This window comes from Ammospiza caudacuta, chromosome 31 (genome assembly GCF_027887145.1).
Source record: "Ammospiza caudacuta isolate bAmmCau1 chromosome 31, bAmmCau1.pri, whole genome shotgun sequence".
Taxonomy (NCBI): Eukaryota; Metazoa; Chordata; class Aves; order Passeriformes; family Passerellidae; genus Ammospiza; species Ammospiza caudacuta.
In genome coordinates, this window is record NC_080623.1 from 3,693,146 (window position 1) to 3,710,258 (window position 17,113).

General features: G+C 61.3%; 1 protein-coding gene across 1 annotated transcript in view; it reads right to left on the minus strand.

Moving 5' to 3' along the window:
• Positions 1–2,159: 2,159 nt before the first annotated feature.
• Positions 2,160–17,113, minus strand: part of ESYT1 (extended synaptotagmin 1) — a 29,260-nt gene continuing 14,306 nt past the window's right edge. Inside the window, exons 12-21 of the mRNA XM_058821998.1 lie at positions 16,714–16,809; positions 14,790–14,861; positions 14,590–14,676; positions 11,048–11,185; positions 10,245–10,414; positions 7,669–7,752; positions 5,872–5,994; positions 3,767–3,872; positions 2,551–2,600; positions 2,160–2,193 (exon numbers count right to left, since the gene is read on the minus strand). Of these exons, the coding sequence (XP_058677981.1) occupies positions 2,160–2,193; positions 2,551–2,600; positions 3,767–3,872; positions 5,872–5,994; positions 7,669–7,752; positions 10,245–10,414; positions 11,048–11,185; positions 14,590–14,676; positions 14,790–14,861; positions 16,714–16,809 (960 nt within the window). The remainder of the gene's footprint in view (positions 2,194–2,550; positions 2,601–3,766; positions 3,873–5,871; positions 5,995–7,668; positions 7,753–10,244; positions 10,415–11,047; positions 11,186–14,589; positions 14,677–14,789; positions 14,862–16,713; positions 16,810–17,113) is intronic.

Here is a 17,113-nt window from a genome sequence, read left to right on the forward strand (position 1 = left end):
GCGGCTGCGTCACGGCGCTAATGAGGGTGTTAATTATTCATGAGGGGGCGGGGCATTGAGGGAGGACACGCCCCTTTTCCAGCGGGAATGTTTTGGCTATAGATGGGCACGGAGATGGCACCGCCACCCCCATGGGGACAGCACGGGGACACCACAGAGGGGACACCAGAGCGACACCCACGGGGACACCCCCACGGGGACATCGGACTGGGGGACACCTCAGGGACGTCACAGAGGGGACAAACAGAGGGTGACACCCACGGGGACACCTCAGAGACACCCACAGGGGGACATCTCACGGGGGACACCCCGTGGGGACATCCATAGGGGGACATCACGCGGGGACAGCCACAGGGACACCCGTGGGGACATCACAGAGGGGACATCACACAGGGACACCTCAGGGACACCCACGGGGACACCCCCATGGGGACATCACACCGGGGGACACCCCTATAGGTGACATCGCAGAGGGGACATCCCCACGGGGGACATCGCACAGGGACACCCCAGGGGACACCCCAGGGAGGTCACTCGGGGTCTGGAACCCACGGGGACACATATAGGGACACCCCATGGGGACACCCTAGAGGGGACATCCGCACGGGGGACATCGCACAGGGACACCTCAGGGAGGTCACTCGGGGTCTGGAACCCACGGGGACACCCCCACAGGGACACCCTCATGGGGGACACTCACGGGGACACCCCAAGGACCACCCCCCCTCACGGGGACACCCCCAGGGACACCCCCAGGGACACCCCCAGGGACACCCATCACACTGGGGACACCCCAGGGGACACCTCAGAGGGGTCACTCGGGGTCCGGAACCCACGGGGGACACCCCCACAGGGACACCCCAAGGACCTCCCCCCCCACTTTGGGGACACCCCGATCTCCACCGGGGACACCCCAGCAGGGCCCCAGGCTGGGGACACCGTGGGGGTGACAGAGGGGACACCAAGGAGCCACCAGCGCGTCCTCCCTCCTTTATTAGCGCGGGCGGGAGGGGACAGCCCGGGGAAGGCAGCGCGGGGACATCCGGGGACAGCCCGGGGACAGCCCGGGGACATCGCGGGACAGCCCGGGGACATCCGGGGACAGTGTGGGACAGCCCGGTGGCGGCACGGTGGTGGCATGGCGGCAGTGGCCTGGCGGTGGCATCTCGGTGGCATCTGGGGACATTCTGGTGACATCCCGTTGGGGACATCCCGCTAGTGGCATGCCAGTGACATTCGGGGACATCGCGGTGACATCCCGGCGGTGACACCTTGGGCACATCCCGGTGACACCCGGTGATATCTCGGTGACATCCGGGTGACATCTTGGGGACATCCCGGTGACATTTGGGGACACGCCAGTGGGGACACCCCGGTGACATCCCAGCAACACCCGGTGACGTTCCAGGGACACTCTGGTGACACCCGGGGACACCCCGGTGACATCCCAGTGACACCCAAGGACATCCCGGTGACATCCCAGTGGTGGCATCCCGGTGACATTCGGGGACATCCTGGTGACATCCAGTGATATCTCGGTGACACCTTGGGGACATCCTGGTGACACTCAGTGACACCTTGGGGACATCCTGGTGACACTCGGTGACATTCCAGGGACATCCTGGTGACACTCGGTGACACCTTGGGGACACCCTGGTGACACTCGGTGACATTCCAGGGACATCCTGGTGACACTCGGTGACACCTTGGGGACACCCTGGTGACACTCGGTGACATTCCAGGGACATCCTGGTGGCACCCGGTGACACCTTGGGGACACCCTGGTGACACTCGGTGACATTCCAGGGACATCCTGGTGGCACCCGGTGACACCTCAGCTGTGACCCCTTGGGGACACCTTGGGGACACCTTGGGGACACCCCGGTGGTGGCAGCAGCAGCTCCAAGAAGCGCCCCCAGTGTGGGGGGGGGGCCCCGGGGTCTCTCGGGGGTCTCTTTTTGGGGGGGGGTCTCTCTTTGGGGGGGTCGCAAGGCACGAGAGCTCTGTAACAGTCTGGGGGGGGGGCGCTGGGGGGGGGTCCCGGCGCCTCTTTGGTGAGGGGGGGGGGGCAGCAGCAATTGGGGAGGGGGTCCCGAGCCCCCCCCCCCCGAGCCCCCCCCCCGCGTGCAGATCTGGGGGGGGGGGGGGTCCCCCCAAATTCAGGGGAGGCTCCGCTCGTCCTGCAGCTCGTACCTGTAATGGGGAGGGGGGGGGGGCACATCAGAGACCCCTCCCCATCATCCCAGAGACCCCCACCCACATCAGAGACCCCTCCTCATCATCCCAGAGACCCCCCATCATCCCAGAGACCCCCACCCACATCAGAGACCCCCACCCACATCAGAGACCCCTCCCCATCATCCCAGAGACCCCCACCCACATCAGAGACCCCCGCAGCCCCCCCTAGAGGGGATTTTGGGGGGGGTGTGGTCCCCAAATTTAGGGGAGGACTCGCTCATACCTGTATGAGGGGGGGCCACATCAGAGACCCCTCCCCACCACCCCAGAGACCCCTCCCCAGCCCAGAGACCCCCCCCAGCCCCCCCTCACCAGCGCGGGTCCCCCTCGCTCAGATCCACCCGGGCCAGCTCCAAATGCAGCTGTGGGGGGGGGGGGAACAAAGGGTCAGGGGGGGCTCCCACGGCACCCCCAGAGCCCCCAGACCCTCCCCAGGACCCCCCCGGGACCCCCAGACCCTCCCCAGGACCCCCCCGGGACCCCCAGACCCTCCTCAAAACCCCCTTGGCATCCCCAGACCCTCCCAAACCCTCCCCAAAACTCCCAGACCGCCCAAATCCTGACGCGCCAAACCTTCTCCTGAACCCTCGGGGGACCCCCAAACCTTCCCCGGGATCCCCCAGGACCCCCAGACCCCCCCCCAAACCCTCTCCAGGACCCCCAAACCCCCCCCAGGACTCCCCCAGCATCCCCAGGACCCCCAGACCCCCCCCAAACCTTCCCCAGGATACCCCAGGACCCCCAGACCATCCCCAAAACCCCCTGGGGACCCCGAAACCCCCCCCAGCATCCCCAGAGCCCCCAAACCCTGAGCCCCCAGACCCTTCCTGGGGACCCCCAAACCCTCCCCAAAACCCCCCAGCACCCCAAGACCCCCCCCAAATCCTGAACCTCCAAACCCTCCCCAGGATCCCCCAGGACCCCCAGACCCCCCCCCAAACACTCCTTAGAACCTTCCAGGACCCTCAAATGCTCCCCAAAACCCCCTCGGCACCCCCAGACCCCCCAAACCCTGATGCCCAAACCGTCCCCAGGACTCCCTGGGGACCCCCAGATTTCCCCCCAAACCTTCCCAAAACCCCCCCTGGGGACCCCCCAAACCCTCCCCAGGACACCCCCACAGCACCCCCAGACCTCCCCAAAACCTCCCAAAGCCCCCCGGGACCCCCAAACCGTGCCCAAAATCCCCCCGGGACCCCCAGGACCCCACAAACCTTCCCAAAACCCCCCCTGGGGACCCCCCCAAACCCTCCCACAGCACCCCCAGACCTCCCCAAAACTCCCCAGAACCCCCCGGAACCCCCAAACCATCCCCAAACCCCCCCGGGACCCCCAAACCGTGCCCAAAGACCCCCCCAGGACCCCCAGACCCTCCCCAGGACACCCCCACAGCACCCCCAGACCTCCCCAAAACCTCCCAAAGCCCCCAAACCCTGAGCCCTGAAACCCCCCGGGACCCCCCAAACCGTCCCCAAAGACCCCCCCCCCCCCCCCCCCGGGACCCCCGGGACCCCCCCCCAGGCCGGACCTTGCCCAGCGCCTCCTTCTCCCGGGTCACGAAGTTCACCGAGCTTTTCACGGTGGCCTCGAGGCGGCGCCGCGGGGCCTCGTCCGGGGGCAGCTCCCACTCGAACCTGGGCCGGGACCCCCGGAACCCTCCCCAAAATCACCTGGGGTCCCCCAGGACCCCCTCGGGACCCCCAAAACCCTCCCCAAAATCAACTGGGACACCCGGGATCCCCCCAAAACCCCCTAGGGACCTCCAAAACCCTCCCCACAATCACCTGGGACCCCCAAAACCCCCTAGGGACCCCCAAAAACCTCCCCACAATCACCTGGGACCCCCGGGACCCCCCCAAAACTCCCTAGGGACCCCCAAAAACCTCCCCACAATCACCTGGGGACCCCCAAAACCCCCTCGGGACCCCCAAAAACCTCCCCAAAATCAACTGGGACACCCGGGACCCCCCCAAAAACCCCCTCGGGACCCCCCAAAAACTTCCCCACAATCACCTGGGGACCCCCAGGACCCCCTCGGGACCCCCAAAAACCTCCCCAAAATCATCTGGGGACCTCCAAAACCCCCTGGGGACCCCCAAAACCCACTCGGGGCCCCCAAAAACCTCCCCACAATCACCTGGGACCCCCGGGACCCCCCCAAAACTCCCTAGGGACCCCCAAAAACCTCCCCACAATCACCTGGGGACCCCCAAAACCCCTGGGGACCCCCAAAAACCTCCCTAGAAACCTCTGGGGACCCCCAGGACCTTCCCCAAATCACCTGGGGACCCCCAAAACCCCCCGGGACCCCCCCCAAAACCCCCTAGGGACCCCCAAAAACCTCCCCACAATCACCTGGGGCCCCCCAAAACCCTCCCCAAAATCACCTGGGGCCCCCGGTACACCCCCAAAACCCCCTCGGAACCCCCCAAACCCCTCCCCAGGACCCCCTCGGGACCCCCAAAAACCTCCCCACAATCACCTGGGGACCCCCAAAATCACCTGGAAACCCCCGGGACCCCCCAAAACCCTTCCCCAAAACCCCCTGGCGCTGCCAAACCCTTCCCCAGGACTCTTCTCGGGACCCCGAAATCCCTCCTCAGGACCCCCCAAATCCTCCCCAAAACCCACTGGGCAGCCCCAGACACCCCCCCCCCCCCAGATCTCCCCATGACCCCTCTGGGGACCCCCCAAACCCCCCCCAGGACCCTCTGGGGACCCCCAGACCCCCCAACACCTCCCAAAACTCTCAGATTCCTCAAAGCCTGAACCCCCAAACCCCTCCCCAGGACCCCCAAACCCCCCCAAAAAGCCCCTGAGGACCCCTCTGGACACCCCCAGACACCCCAAACCCTCCCCCGGGACCCCCTCCCCAGGACCCCCAAACCCCCCAAACCCTGGACCCCCAAACACTCCCTGGGACCCCCCAGGACCCCCAAACCCCCCAAACCCTGAACCCCCAAACACTCCCAGGACCCCCTAGGGACCCCCAAACCCTCCCCAAAACCCCTCAGGATCTCCAGAACCCCAAATCCTGAACCCCCAAACACTCCCAGGACCCCTAAACCCCCCAAATCCTGAACCCCCAAACCCTCCCCGGGACCCCCAAACCCCCCCAAAAAACCCCTGAGGACCCCTCTGGACACCCCCAGACACCCCAAACCCTCCCCCGGGACCCCTCCCCAGGATCCCCAAACCCCCCAAACCCCCTAAACCTTCCCCAGGACCCCCAAACCCCCCAGACCCTCCAAACCCTCCCCGGGACCCCTCCCCAGGACCCCCAGACACCCCAAATCCCCCAAACCCTTCCCAGGACCCCCGAAATTGCCCCCAGACCCTCCAAACCCTCCCCGGGACCCCTCCCCAGGACCCCCAAACCCCCCAAATCCCCCAAACCCTTCCCAGGACCCCCGAAATTGCCCCCAGACCCTCCAAACCCTCCCCGGGACCCCTCCCCAGGACCCCCAGACACCCCAAACCCCCCAAACCCTCCCCAGGACCCCCGAAATTGCCCCCCAGACCCTCCAAACCCGAATCTCCAAGAGCTCCAGCTCCTCCTTAACCTCTCCCAGACCCCCCCCTAGTTCAGTGTGGGACCCCCCGGGACCCCTCCCCAGGGACCCCCCCCCTCACCTCTCGTTGAACTCGGGGTTCAGGGTCCGTCTCTGCACCCCCGTTTTGCGCTTGCTGCGCTCGGGGAGCAGCACCAGGGACACGTAGGGGTCGGGGGGGTCCCGGGACGACGCCCGCAGGTCCCTGGGGAGGGGGCACGGGGGTCCTCAGGGGTCAGGGGGGGTCCCAAATTTAGGGGGCTCTAAGGGGGGTCTGGGGGTTCAGGGTTTGGGGGGTTTGGGGGTCCTGAGGGGTCTTGGGGAGGGTTTGGGGGTCCCTAGGGGGTCCTAGGAGTGTTTGGGGGTTCAGGGTTTGGGGGGTTTGGGGGTCCGGAGGGGTCCCGGGGAGGGTTTGGGGGTCCCTAGGGGGTCCTAGGAGTGTTTGGGGGTTCAGGGTTTGGGGGGTTTGGGGGTCCTGAGGGGTCCTGGGGAGGGTTTGGGGGTTCAGGATTTCGGGGGTTCTGGAGATCCTGAGGAGTTTTGGGGAGGGTTTGGGGGTCCCTAGGGGGTCCTGGGAGTGTTTGGGGGTTCAGGGTTTGGGAGGTTTGGGGGTCCGGAGGGGTTTTGGGGAGGGTTTGGGGTTCAGGGTTTGGGGGGTTTGGGGGTCCTGAGGGGTTCTGGGAGGGTTTGGGGTTCAGGATTTGGGGGGTTTGGGGGTCCTGAGGGGTTTTGGGGAGGGTTTGGGGGTCCCTAGGGGGTCCTAGGAGTGTTTGGGGGTTCAGGGTTTGGGGGCTTTGGGGGTCCTGAGGAGTTTTGGGGAGGGTTTGGGGGTTCAGGATTTGGGGGGTTTGGGGGGTTTGGGGGTCCTGAGGGGTCCCGGGGAGGGTTTGGGGTTCAGGGTTTGGGGGGTTTGGGGGTCCTGAGGGGTCTGGGGAGGGTTTGGGGGTTCAGGGTTTGGGGGGTTCTGGAGATCCTGAGGAGTTTTGGGGAGGGTTTGGGGGTCCCTAGGGGGTCCTGGGAGAGTTTGGGGGTTCAGGGTTTGGGGTGTCTGGGGGTCCTGGGGAGGGGTCCCGGGGAGGGTTTGGGGTGTCTGGGGGTGTCCAGAGGGGTCCTCAGGGGCTTTTTGGGGGGGTTTGGGGGTCCTCGGGGGAGGGGGGGGGGGTCCCAAACTTGGGGGTGTCTGGGGAGGTTTAGGGGGGCCTGGGGAGGTTTTGGGGTGGGTTTGGGGGTCCCCAGGGGGTTTTGGGGAGGGGGCTGGGGGGTTCTCGTGGGGGGGGTCCCAAACCTGGGAGGGCTGGGGAGGTTTGGGGTGTCCTGGGGAGGGTCTGGGGGCTCAGGGTTTGGGGGGTCTGGGGAGATTTGGGGGATTTGGGGGTCCCCAGGGGGTTTTGGGGAGGGTTTGGAGGGTCTGGGGGTCCTGGGGAGGGTTTGGGGGTTCAGGGTTTGGGGGTTCTGGGGAGGTTTAGGGAGGTTTGGGGGTCCTGGGGAGGGTCTGGGGGTTCAGGGTTTGGGATCCCCAAGGGGTTTTTGGGGCGTTTGGAGGGTCGGGGAAGGTTTGGGGGTCCCCAGGGGGTTTTGGGGAGGGTCTGGGGAGTCTGGGGGTCCTGGGGAGGGTTTGGGGGGTCCTGGGGAGTGCAGGTCTGGGGGCGCCGGGGGTGGGGGGGGTTTGGGTGGGTTTGGGGGGATCTGGGTTTGGGGAAAGGGGGGGGGTCCCAGGTGGTCTCGGAGAGATGGGGGAGTCCTGGGGAAGGTTTGGGGGTCCCCAGGGGGATTTGGGGGAGGGTTTGGGGAGTCTGGGGGTCCTGGGGAAGGTTTGGGGGTGCCCAGGGGGATTTGGGGAGGGTTTTTTGGGGGTGCAGGTGTCGCCCCCCGCCCTCACCTGCAGCCGTGCACGATGGCCACGAGCTTTCCCTGCTGGCGGTGGTGCCACAGCGAGAGCAGCACCCGCGGGCCCTGCGGGCGCCTGAAAATCCACAATTTGGGGGTGAAGCCCCCTCCCCAATTCACTGGTGCAACCCCCCCCCTCCCCACCCAGCACCCCAAAACCCCCCCCCCTGCACCTGTGGAGGACTGGGAAATTTGGGGATTTGGGGTCTGGGGGGGTCGGGAATTTGGGGGGTTTGAAATTTGGGGTCTGGGGGTGTTGGAATTTGGGAATTTGGGGGGTTTGAAATTTGGGGGTTTGGGGTCTGGGGGGGTCGGGAATTTGGGGGGTTTGAAATTTGGGGTCTGGGGGTGTCGGGAATTTGGGAATTTGGGGGGTTTGAAATTTGGGGGTTTGGGGTCTGGGGGTGTTGGAATTTGGGAATTTGGGGGGTTGGAAATTTGGGGATTTGGGGTCTGGGGGGGTCGGGAATTTGGGGGGTTTGAAATTTGGGGATTTGGGGTCTGGGGGGGTTGGAAATTCGGGAATTTGGGGGGGGTTTGAAATTCTGAAATTTGGGGTCTGGGGTGTTGAAAATTTAGGAATTTGGGGACTGGGAGGCTTTGAAATTCAGGAATTTTGGGGGGTTGCAAATTTGGGAATTTTGGGGTCTAGGGGCGTTGGAAATTCAGGAATTTGGGGGGGAGGTTTGGAAATTTGGGATCGGGGCGAGTTCGAAATTCAGGAATTTGGGGTCAGGGGGTGTTTGAAATTTGGGGATTTGGGGTCTGGGGGTGTTGGAATTTGGGAATTTGGGGGGTTTGAAATTTGGGGATTTGGGGTCTGGGGGTGTTGGAATTTGGGAATTTGGGGGGTTTGAAATTTGGGGATTTGGGGTCTGGGGGTGTCGGGAATTTGGGGGGTTTGAAATTTGGGGATTTGGGGTCTGGGGGGGTCGGGAATTCGGGAATTTTGGGGATGGGAATTCAGGAATTCGGGGGGGGAGGTTGGAAATTTGGGAATTTGGGGTTGGGGGTTCGGGATTTTGGGGTGCAGCCCCCCCTGTTCCCACCTTTCCACCAGGGGTGGGCACTGACACAATTCCCTCCCCAAAATTCGGGAATTTGGGGTCTGGGGGGGTTGGAAATTCGGGAATTTGGGGGGGTTTGAAATTCTGAAATTTGGGGTCTGGGGTGTTGAAAATTTAGGAATTTGGGGACTGGGAGGCTTTGAAATTCAGGAATTTTGGGGGGTTGCAAATTTGGGAATTTTGGGGTCTAGGGGCGTTGGAAATTCAGGAATTTGGGGGGGGGTTTGGAAATTTGGGATCGGGGCGAGTTCGAAATTCAGGAATTTGGGGTCAGGGGGTGTTTGAAATTTGGGGATTTGGGGTCTGGGGGTGTTGGAATTTGGGAATTTGGGGGGTTTGAAATTTGGGGATTTGGGGTCTGGGGGTGTCGGGAATTCGGGAATTTTGGGGTTGGGAATTCAGGAATTTGGGGGGGGGGGTTGGAAATTCGGGAATTTGGGGTTGGGGGTTCGGGATTTTGGGGTGCAGCCCCCCCTGTTCCCACCTTTCCACCAGGGGTGGGCACTGACACAATTCCCTCCCCAAAATTCGGGAATTTGGGGTCTGGGGGTGTTGGAAATTCAGGAATTCGGGGGGGGGTTGGAAATTTGGGAATTTGGGATCGGGGCGAGTTCGAAATTCAGGAATTTGGGGTCGGGGGGGGTTTGAAATTTGGGGATTTGGGGTCTGGGGGGGTCGGGAATTTGGGGGGTTTGAAATTTGGGGTCTGGGGGTGTTGGAATTTGGGAATTTGGGGGATTTGAAATTTGGGGATTTGGGGTCTGGGGGGGTCGGGAATTCGGGAATTTTGGGGATGGGAATTCAGGAATTCGGGGGGGGAGGTTGGAAATTTGGGAATTTGGGGTTGGGGGTTCGGGATTTTGGGGTGCAGCCCCCCCTGTTCCCACCTTTCCACCAGGGGTGGGCACTGACACAATTCCCTCCCCAAAATTCGGGAATTTGGGGTCTGGGGGGGTTGGAAATTCGGGAATTTGGGGGGGGTTTGAAATTCTGAAATTTGGGGTCTGGGGTGTTGAAAATTTAGGAATTTGGGGACTGGGAGGCTTTGAAATTCAGGAATTTTGGGGGGTTGCAAATTTGGGAATTTTGGGGTCTAGGGGCGTTGGAAATTCAGGAATTTGGGGGGGGGTTTGGAAATTTGGGAATTTGGGATCGGGGCGAGTTCGAAATTCAGGAATTTGGGGTCAGGGGGGGTCGGGAATTTGGGGATTTGGGGTCTGGGGGTGTTGGAATTTGGGAATTTGGGGGGTTTGAAATTTGGGGATTTGGGGTCTGGGGGTGTCGGGAATTTGGGGGGTTTGAAATTTGGGGATTTGGGGTCTGGGGGTGTTGGAATTTGGGAATTTGGGGGGTTTGAAATTTGGGGATTTGGGGTCTGGGGGGGTTGGGAATTCGGGAATTTTGGGGTCGGGAATTCAGGAATTCGGGGGGGGGGTTTGGAAATTCGGGAATTTGGGGTTGGGGGTTTGGGATTTTGGGGCGCAGCCCCCCCCGTTCCCACCTGTCTGCCGGCACCGGGCGCTGTCGCAGCCCCCCCGCCCCGCGCTGCTCATCTTCCTCATCTTCCTCATCTTCCTCCCGCCTCGGCTCCTCCTCCTCCTCCTCCTCCTGCTCCCCCCCCCCGGGGGCTCCGCGGGCCGCCCCCTCCTCAACGTCCCGCGACACCAGCACCTGGGGGGGGGGCGGGGTCAGGGGGACCCCCACCCACCCCGAGAGACCCCCTGGACCCCCACTCATTGCGGGGACCCCCACCCACCCCGAGAGAGCCCCTGGACCCCCACTCAACCCGGGGTGTGGGGGGGGTTGGGGTCAGCGGGACCCCCACCCACTCCCTGGGACCCCCACTCATTCCAGGGACCTCCACTCATCCCCTGGGACCCCCACCCATCCCCTGGGACCCCCACCCAACCAGGGGACCTCCCCTCATTCCAGGGGACCCCCACTCACCCTGAGGGGACCCTCACTCACCCCAGGGACCCCCACTCATTCCTGGGGGGGTTTGAGGGTCAGGGGGGTCTCTCTGAGCTCTCCCACCCCGCGGGACCCCCATTCACCCCAGGGACCCCCACTCATTCCGAGGGACCCCCACTCATTCCTGGGGGGCGGTTTGGGGTCAGGGGGGTCTCCCCTCGCCCCCCCCCACCCAACCCAGGGTGACCCCCACCCATTCCCTGGGACCCCCACCCTGAGCGATCCCCATTCACCCGTGGGGACCCCCACTCATTCCGGGGCAGAATTTGGGGTCAGGGGGACCCCCACTCACCCTGGGGACCCCCACCCACCTGCAGGGACCCCCAGACTCACCCCGAGCTGTGCCCGCAGCAGGATCTGCCCCCCCCCGGGCAGGGGCACCCACCCGTCCATGCTGAGCCCGGCCCGGGGCAGCAGCTGCGCCAGGGGCAGCGACAGCGAGGCCAGGGCCGGGCCCGACCCGGAACGGACCTGGGGGAGAGACCCCTCCTCAATTCGGGAGAACCCATCAGAGACCCCTCCTCAATTTGATAGAACTGATCAGAGACCCCTCCTCAATTTGATAGAACCCATCAGAGACCCCTCCTCAATTTGATAGAACCCATCAGAGACCCCTCCTCAATTTGATAGAACCGATCAGAGACCCCTACTCAGTTTGACAGAACCGATCAGAGACCCCCCCTCATTCTGTGAGCCCCCCATCACTGAGCTGCGCCAGGGGCAGCGACAGCGAGGCCAGGGCTGGGCCGGCCCCGGAACGGACCTGGGGGCAGAGACCCCTCCTCAATTCGGGAGAACCCATCAGAGACCCCTCCTCAATTTGATAGAACCGATCAGAGACCCCCCCTCAATTCGGGAGAACCGATCAGAGACCCCTCCTCACTTTGGGAGAACCGATCAGAGACCCCTCCTCAATTTGATAGAACCGATCAGAGACCCCTCCTCAATTCGGGAGAACCGATCAGAGACCCCTCCTCAATTCGGGAGAACCCATCAGAGACCCCTCCTCAATTTGATAGAACCGATCAGAGACCCCCCCTCAATTCGGGAGAACCGATCAGAGACCCCTCCTCACTTTGGGAGAACCGATCAGAGACCCCTCCTCAGTTTGATAGAACCGATCAGAGACCCCTCCTCAGTTTGGGAGAACCGATCAGAGACCCCTCCTCAATTTGATAGAACCGATCAGAGACCCCCCCTCAATTCGGGAGAACCCATCAGAGACCCCTCCTCAATTTGATAGAACCGATCAGAGACCCCTCCTCAATTTGATAGAACCCATCAGAGACCCCTCCTCAATTTGATAGAACTGATCAGAGACCCCTCCTCAATTTGATAGAACCCATCAGAGACCCCTCCTCAATTTGATAGAACTGATCAGAGACCCCTCCTCAATTTGATAGAACCCATCAGAGACCCCTCCTCAATTTGATAGAACTGATCAGAGACCCCTCCTCAATTTGATAGAATCGATCAGAGACCCCTCCTCAATGAGGTACCCCTCGGTGAGACCCCTCCTCAATTTGATAGAACCGATCAGAGACCCCTCCTCAATTTGATAGAACCGATCAGAGACCCCTCCTCACTTTGGGAGAACCCATCAGAGACCCCCCCTCCCAATCCGGGAGATTCCTCCCTCATTTTGTGATAACCCCAGCAATGAGACCCCCCCCCAATTCGTGAGATCCCCCCCTCTATGAGACCCCCACACGGGACACCCTGATGAGACCCCTCCTCATTTTGGGAGACCCCCAGCGATGAGACCCCTCCCGTATCAGTAAGACCCCCCCCTTATCAGTGAGGTCCTCCCTCAATGAGAGCCCCCCTCAATTCATGCAAACCCCAGTGGTGAGACCCTCCCCAATTTGTGAGATCTCCCCCTCACTATGAGACCCCTCCCCACTCAGTGAGACCCCCCCCCCAATTCATGAGACACCCCCCTCACTATGAGACCCCTCCCCACTCAGTGAGACCCCCCCCCCAATTCATGAGACACCCCCCTCAGTGAGACCCCTCCCCACTCAGTGAGACCTCTCCTCTCTATGAGACCCCCCATCAATGAGACCCCCACCCCCAATTTGTGACACTCCCCCTGAATAAGACCCCCCACCCTCAATGAGACCCCCCCCCAATTCGTGGGATCCCCCCTCAATGACCTCAATGAGACCCCTCCCTTATCAGTGAGACCCCACCCAAACCGATAAGAACCCTCACCCTCATTTCGTGAGAACCCCAGCAATGAGACCCCCACCACCAATTTGTGACCCCCCCCCCACTTTTTGAGATCCCCATCAATGAGACCCCTCCCCAATCAGTGAGACCCCCCCCCAATTCGTGGGATCCCCCCTCAATGAGACCCCTCCCCAATCAGTGAGACCCCCCCCAATTCATGAGACACCCCCCTCAGTGAGACCCCTCCCCACTCAGTGAGACCTCTCCTCTCTATGAGACTCCCCATCAATGAGACCCCTCCCCCAATTTGTGACACTCCCCCTGAATAAGACCCCCCCCCTCAATGAGACCCCCCCCCCAATTCATGAGACACCGCCCTCAGTGAGACCCCTCCCCACTCAGTGAGACCTCTCCTCTCTATGAGACCCCCCCATCAATGAGACCCCCCCCCCCAATTTGTGACACTCCCCCTGAAGAAGACCCCCCCCCCCCCTCAATGAGACCCCCCCCCAATTCGTGGGATCCCCCCTCAATGAGACCCCTCCCTTATCAGTGAGACCCCTCCCAAACCGATAAGAACCCCCACCCTCATTTCGTGAGAACCCCAGCAATGAGACCCCCCCCACCAATTTGTGACCCCCCCCCCCACTTTTTGAGATCCCCATCAATGAGACCCCTCCCCAATCAGTGAGACCCCCCCCCAATTCATGAGACACCCCTCTCAGTGAGACCCCTCCCCACTCAGTGAGACCTCTCCTCTCTATGAGACTCCCCATCAATGAGACCCCTCCCCCAATTTGTGACACTCCCCCTGAATAAGACCCCCCCCCTCAATGAGACCCCCCCCCAATTCATGAGACACCGCCCTCAGTGAGACCCCTCCCCACTCAGTGAGACCTCTCCTCTCTATGAGACCCCCCCATCAATGAGACCCCCCCCCCCCAATTTGTGACACTCCCCCTGAAGAAGACCCCCCCCCCCCCTCAATGAGACCCCCCCCCAATTCGTGGGATCCCCCCTCAATGAGACCCCTCCCTTATCAGTGAGACCCCTCCCAAACCGATAAGAACCCCCACCCTCATTTCGTGAGAACCCCAGCAATGAGACCCCCCCCACCAATTTGTGACCCCCCCCCCACTTTTTGAGATCCCCATCAATGAGACCCCTCCCCACTCAGTGAGACCCCCCCCAATTCATGAGACACCGCCCTCAGTGAGACCCCTCCCCACTCAGTGAGACCTCTCCTCTCTATGAGACCCCCCCATCAATGAGACCCCCACCCCCAATTTGTGACACTCCCCCTGAATAAGACCCCCCCCCTCAATGAGACCCCCCCCCCAATTCGTGGGATCCCCCCTCAATGAGACCCCTCCCTTATCAGTGAGACCCCTCCCAAACCGATAAGAACCCCCACCCTCATTTCGTGAGAACCCCAGCAATGAGACCCCCCCCCACCAATTTGTGACCCCCCCCCCTCTCTATGAGACCCCCCCCCCACTTTTTGAGATCCCCATCAATGAGACCCCTCCCGTCCCCATGAGACCCCCCCCCACTTTTTGAGATCCCCATCAATGAGACCCCCCCCCCCCCAGCAGTGAGACCCCCACCACCAATTTGTGACCCCCCACCCCCACTTTTTGAGATCCCCATCAATGAGACCCGCCCCCCCCCAATTCGTGAGACCCCTCCCCAATTCCCGACACCTGCAGCTCCAGGGTCTCCACGTGCGGCCGCCTGATGAGGAAGGAGAAGCCTTCATCCCACACGGGCTCCGGGGAGGGGGGGCAGCTCTGGGGGGGGGGGGGGGGTCAATGAGGAGCTCAGAGACCCCCTGGACCCCCCCCCAGAACCTCCCCAAACCCCTCCCGAGCCCCCCCCAGAGCCCCCCGAGCCCCCTCCCCACCTTGGTTCTGAAGGTGACGTCGCCCACGGCCAGGCTGGCGAAGGCTGAGGGCGGCTGGGAGCCCTTCCGGAGCTGGGGGGACATTTTGGGGACATTTTGGGGACATTTGGGGACACCTTGGGGTCATTTGGGGACATTTTGGGGACATTTTGGGGTCATTTGGGGACATCTTGTGGTCAATCTGGGGACATTTTGGGTTCATTTGGGCTCATCTGGGCTCATTTGGGGACCTTTTGGGGACATTTGGGGGACATTTTGGGGACATTCAGGGATATTTGGGGACATTCAGGGACATTTTAGGTTCATGTGGGGCCATTTGGGGCCATTCTGGGACCATTTTGGGACATTTGGGTTCATTTAGGGACATTTGGGGCCATTCTGGGGTCATTTTGGGACATTTGGGGCCATTTTGGGGCCATTTGGGTTCAGTTGGGGACATTTGGGGCCATTCTGGAGTCATTCTGGGCCATTTTGGGGCCATTTGGGGTCATTCTGGGGCCATTCTGGGACATTTGGGGCCATTTTGGGACATTTGGGTTCAGTTAGGGGCATTTGGGGCCATTCTGGAGTCATTCTAGGGCCATTTTGGGGCCTTTTGGTGATATTTGGAGCCATTTTGGGGCCATTCTGGAGTCATTCTGGGCCATTTTGGGGCCATTTGGGGCCATTCTGGGGCCATTTTGGGACATTTGGGTTCATTTTGGGGCCATTCAGAGTCGTTTTGGGGCCATTTGGGGCCATTTTGGGGCCATTTGGGTTCAGTTAGGGACATTTGGGGACATTTTGGGGTCATTTTGGGACATTTGGGTTCATTCAGGGACATTTGGGTTCATTTTGGGTTCATTTTGGGGCCATTTCGGGACATTTGGGTTCAGTTAGGGACATTTGGGGCCATTTTGGGGTCATTTTGGGTTCATTTTGGGTTCATTTTGGGGCCATTTTGGGACATTTGGGTTCATTCAGGGACATTTGGGTTCATTTTGGGTTCATTTTGGGTTCATTTTGGGTTCATTTTGGGGCCATTTTGGGACATTTGGGTTCATTTTGGGTTCATTTTGGGTTCATTTTGGGGCCATTTTGGGACATTTGGGTTCATTCAGGGACATTTGGGTTCATTTTGGGGCCATCCTGGGGCCATTTTGAGACCATTTTGGGGCTATTCGGAGTCATTTTGGGACCATTTGGGGCCATTTTGGGGCCATTTGGAGCCTTTTGGTGATATCTGGGGACATTTTGGGGCCATTTTGGGACATTTGGGTTAATTTAGGGACATTTGGGGCCATTCTGGAGTCATTCTGGGCCATTTTGGGGCCATTTTGGGACATTTGGGTTCATTTAGGGACATTTGGGTTCATTTTGGGGCCATTTTGGGACATTTGGGTTCATTTAGGGACATTTGGGTTCATTTTGGGTTCATTTTGGGGCCATTTTGGGACATTTGGGTTCATTCAGGGACATTTGGGTTCATTTTGGGGCCATCCTGGGACCATTTTGAGACCATTTTGGGGCCATTTTGGGCCATTTTGGGGCCATTTGGAGCCATTTGGTGATATCTGGGGGCATTTTGGGGCCATTTTGGGGCCATTTGGTGACATCTGGGGCCATTTTGGGCTCATTTTGGGCCATTTTGGGGCCATTTTGGGACATTTGGGTTCATTTAGGGACATTTGGGTTCATTTTGGGTTCATTTTGGGTTCATTTTGGGGCCATTTTGGGACATTTGGGTTCATTTAGGGACATTTGGGTTCATTTTGGGTTCATTTTGGGTTCATTTTGGGACCATTTGGGGCCATTTTGGGGCCATTTGGAGCCTTTTGGTGATATCTGGGGACATTTTGGGGCCATTTTGGGCCATTTTGGGGCCATTTGGTTACATTTGGGGACATTTTGGGCTCATTTTGGGCCATTTTGGGGTCTCTCTCACCGGCAGATCCGCGGCTCGGTCCAGGTACACGCGGAGCAGCGCGGCCGAGAGCTCCGGCCCACGGGGGGGCTGCAGGAGCGCGTTGGTGTGCAGGACCTGGGGGGGGGGGTTTGGGTGGGTCGGGGGTCTCACCGGGGCCAGGCCGGGGTCTCACAGGGGCGGGGAGACCCCCGGGAGGGAAGGGATTGGGAGAGGAGAACGGGGGGATTTTAGGAGGGGGTTTGGGGACTGCGGCGAGGGGATTTGGGGTCTCTGGGGACGGATTTGGGGACCATGGGATGGGTCTGGTGTTCGTGGGGAGGGGGTTTGGGTGGGTCGGGGGTCTCACAGGGGCGGGGAGACCCCCGGGAGGGAAGGGATTGGGAGAGGAGAATGGGGGGAAAGGGTATGGGGTTTTTAG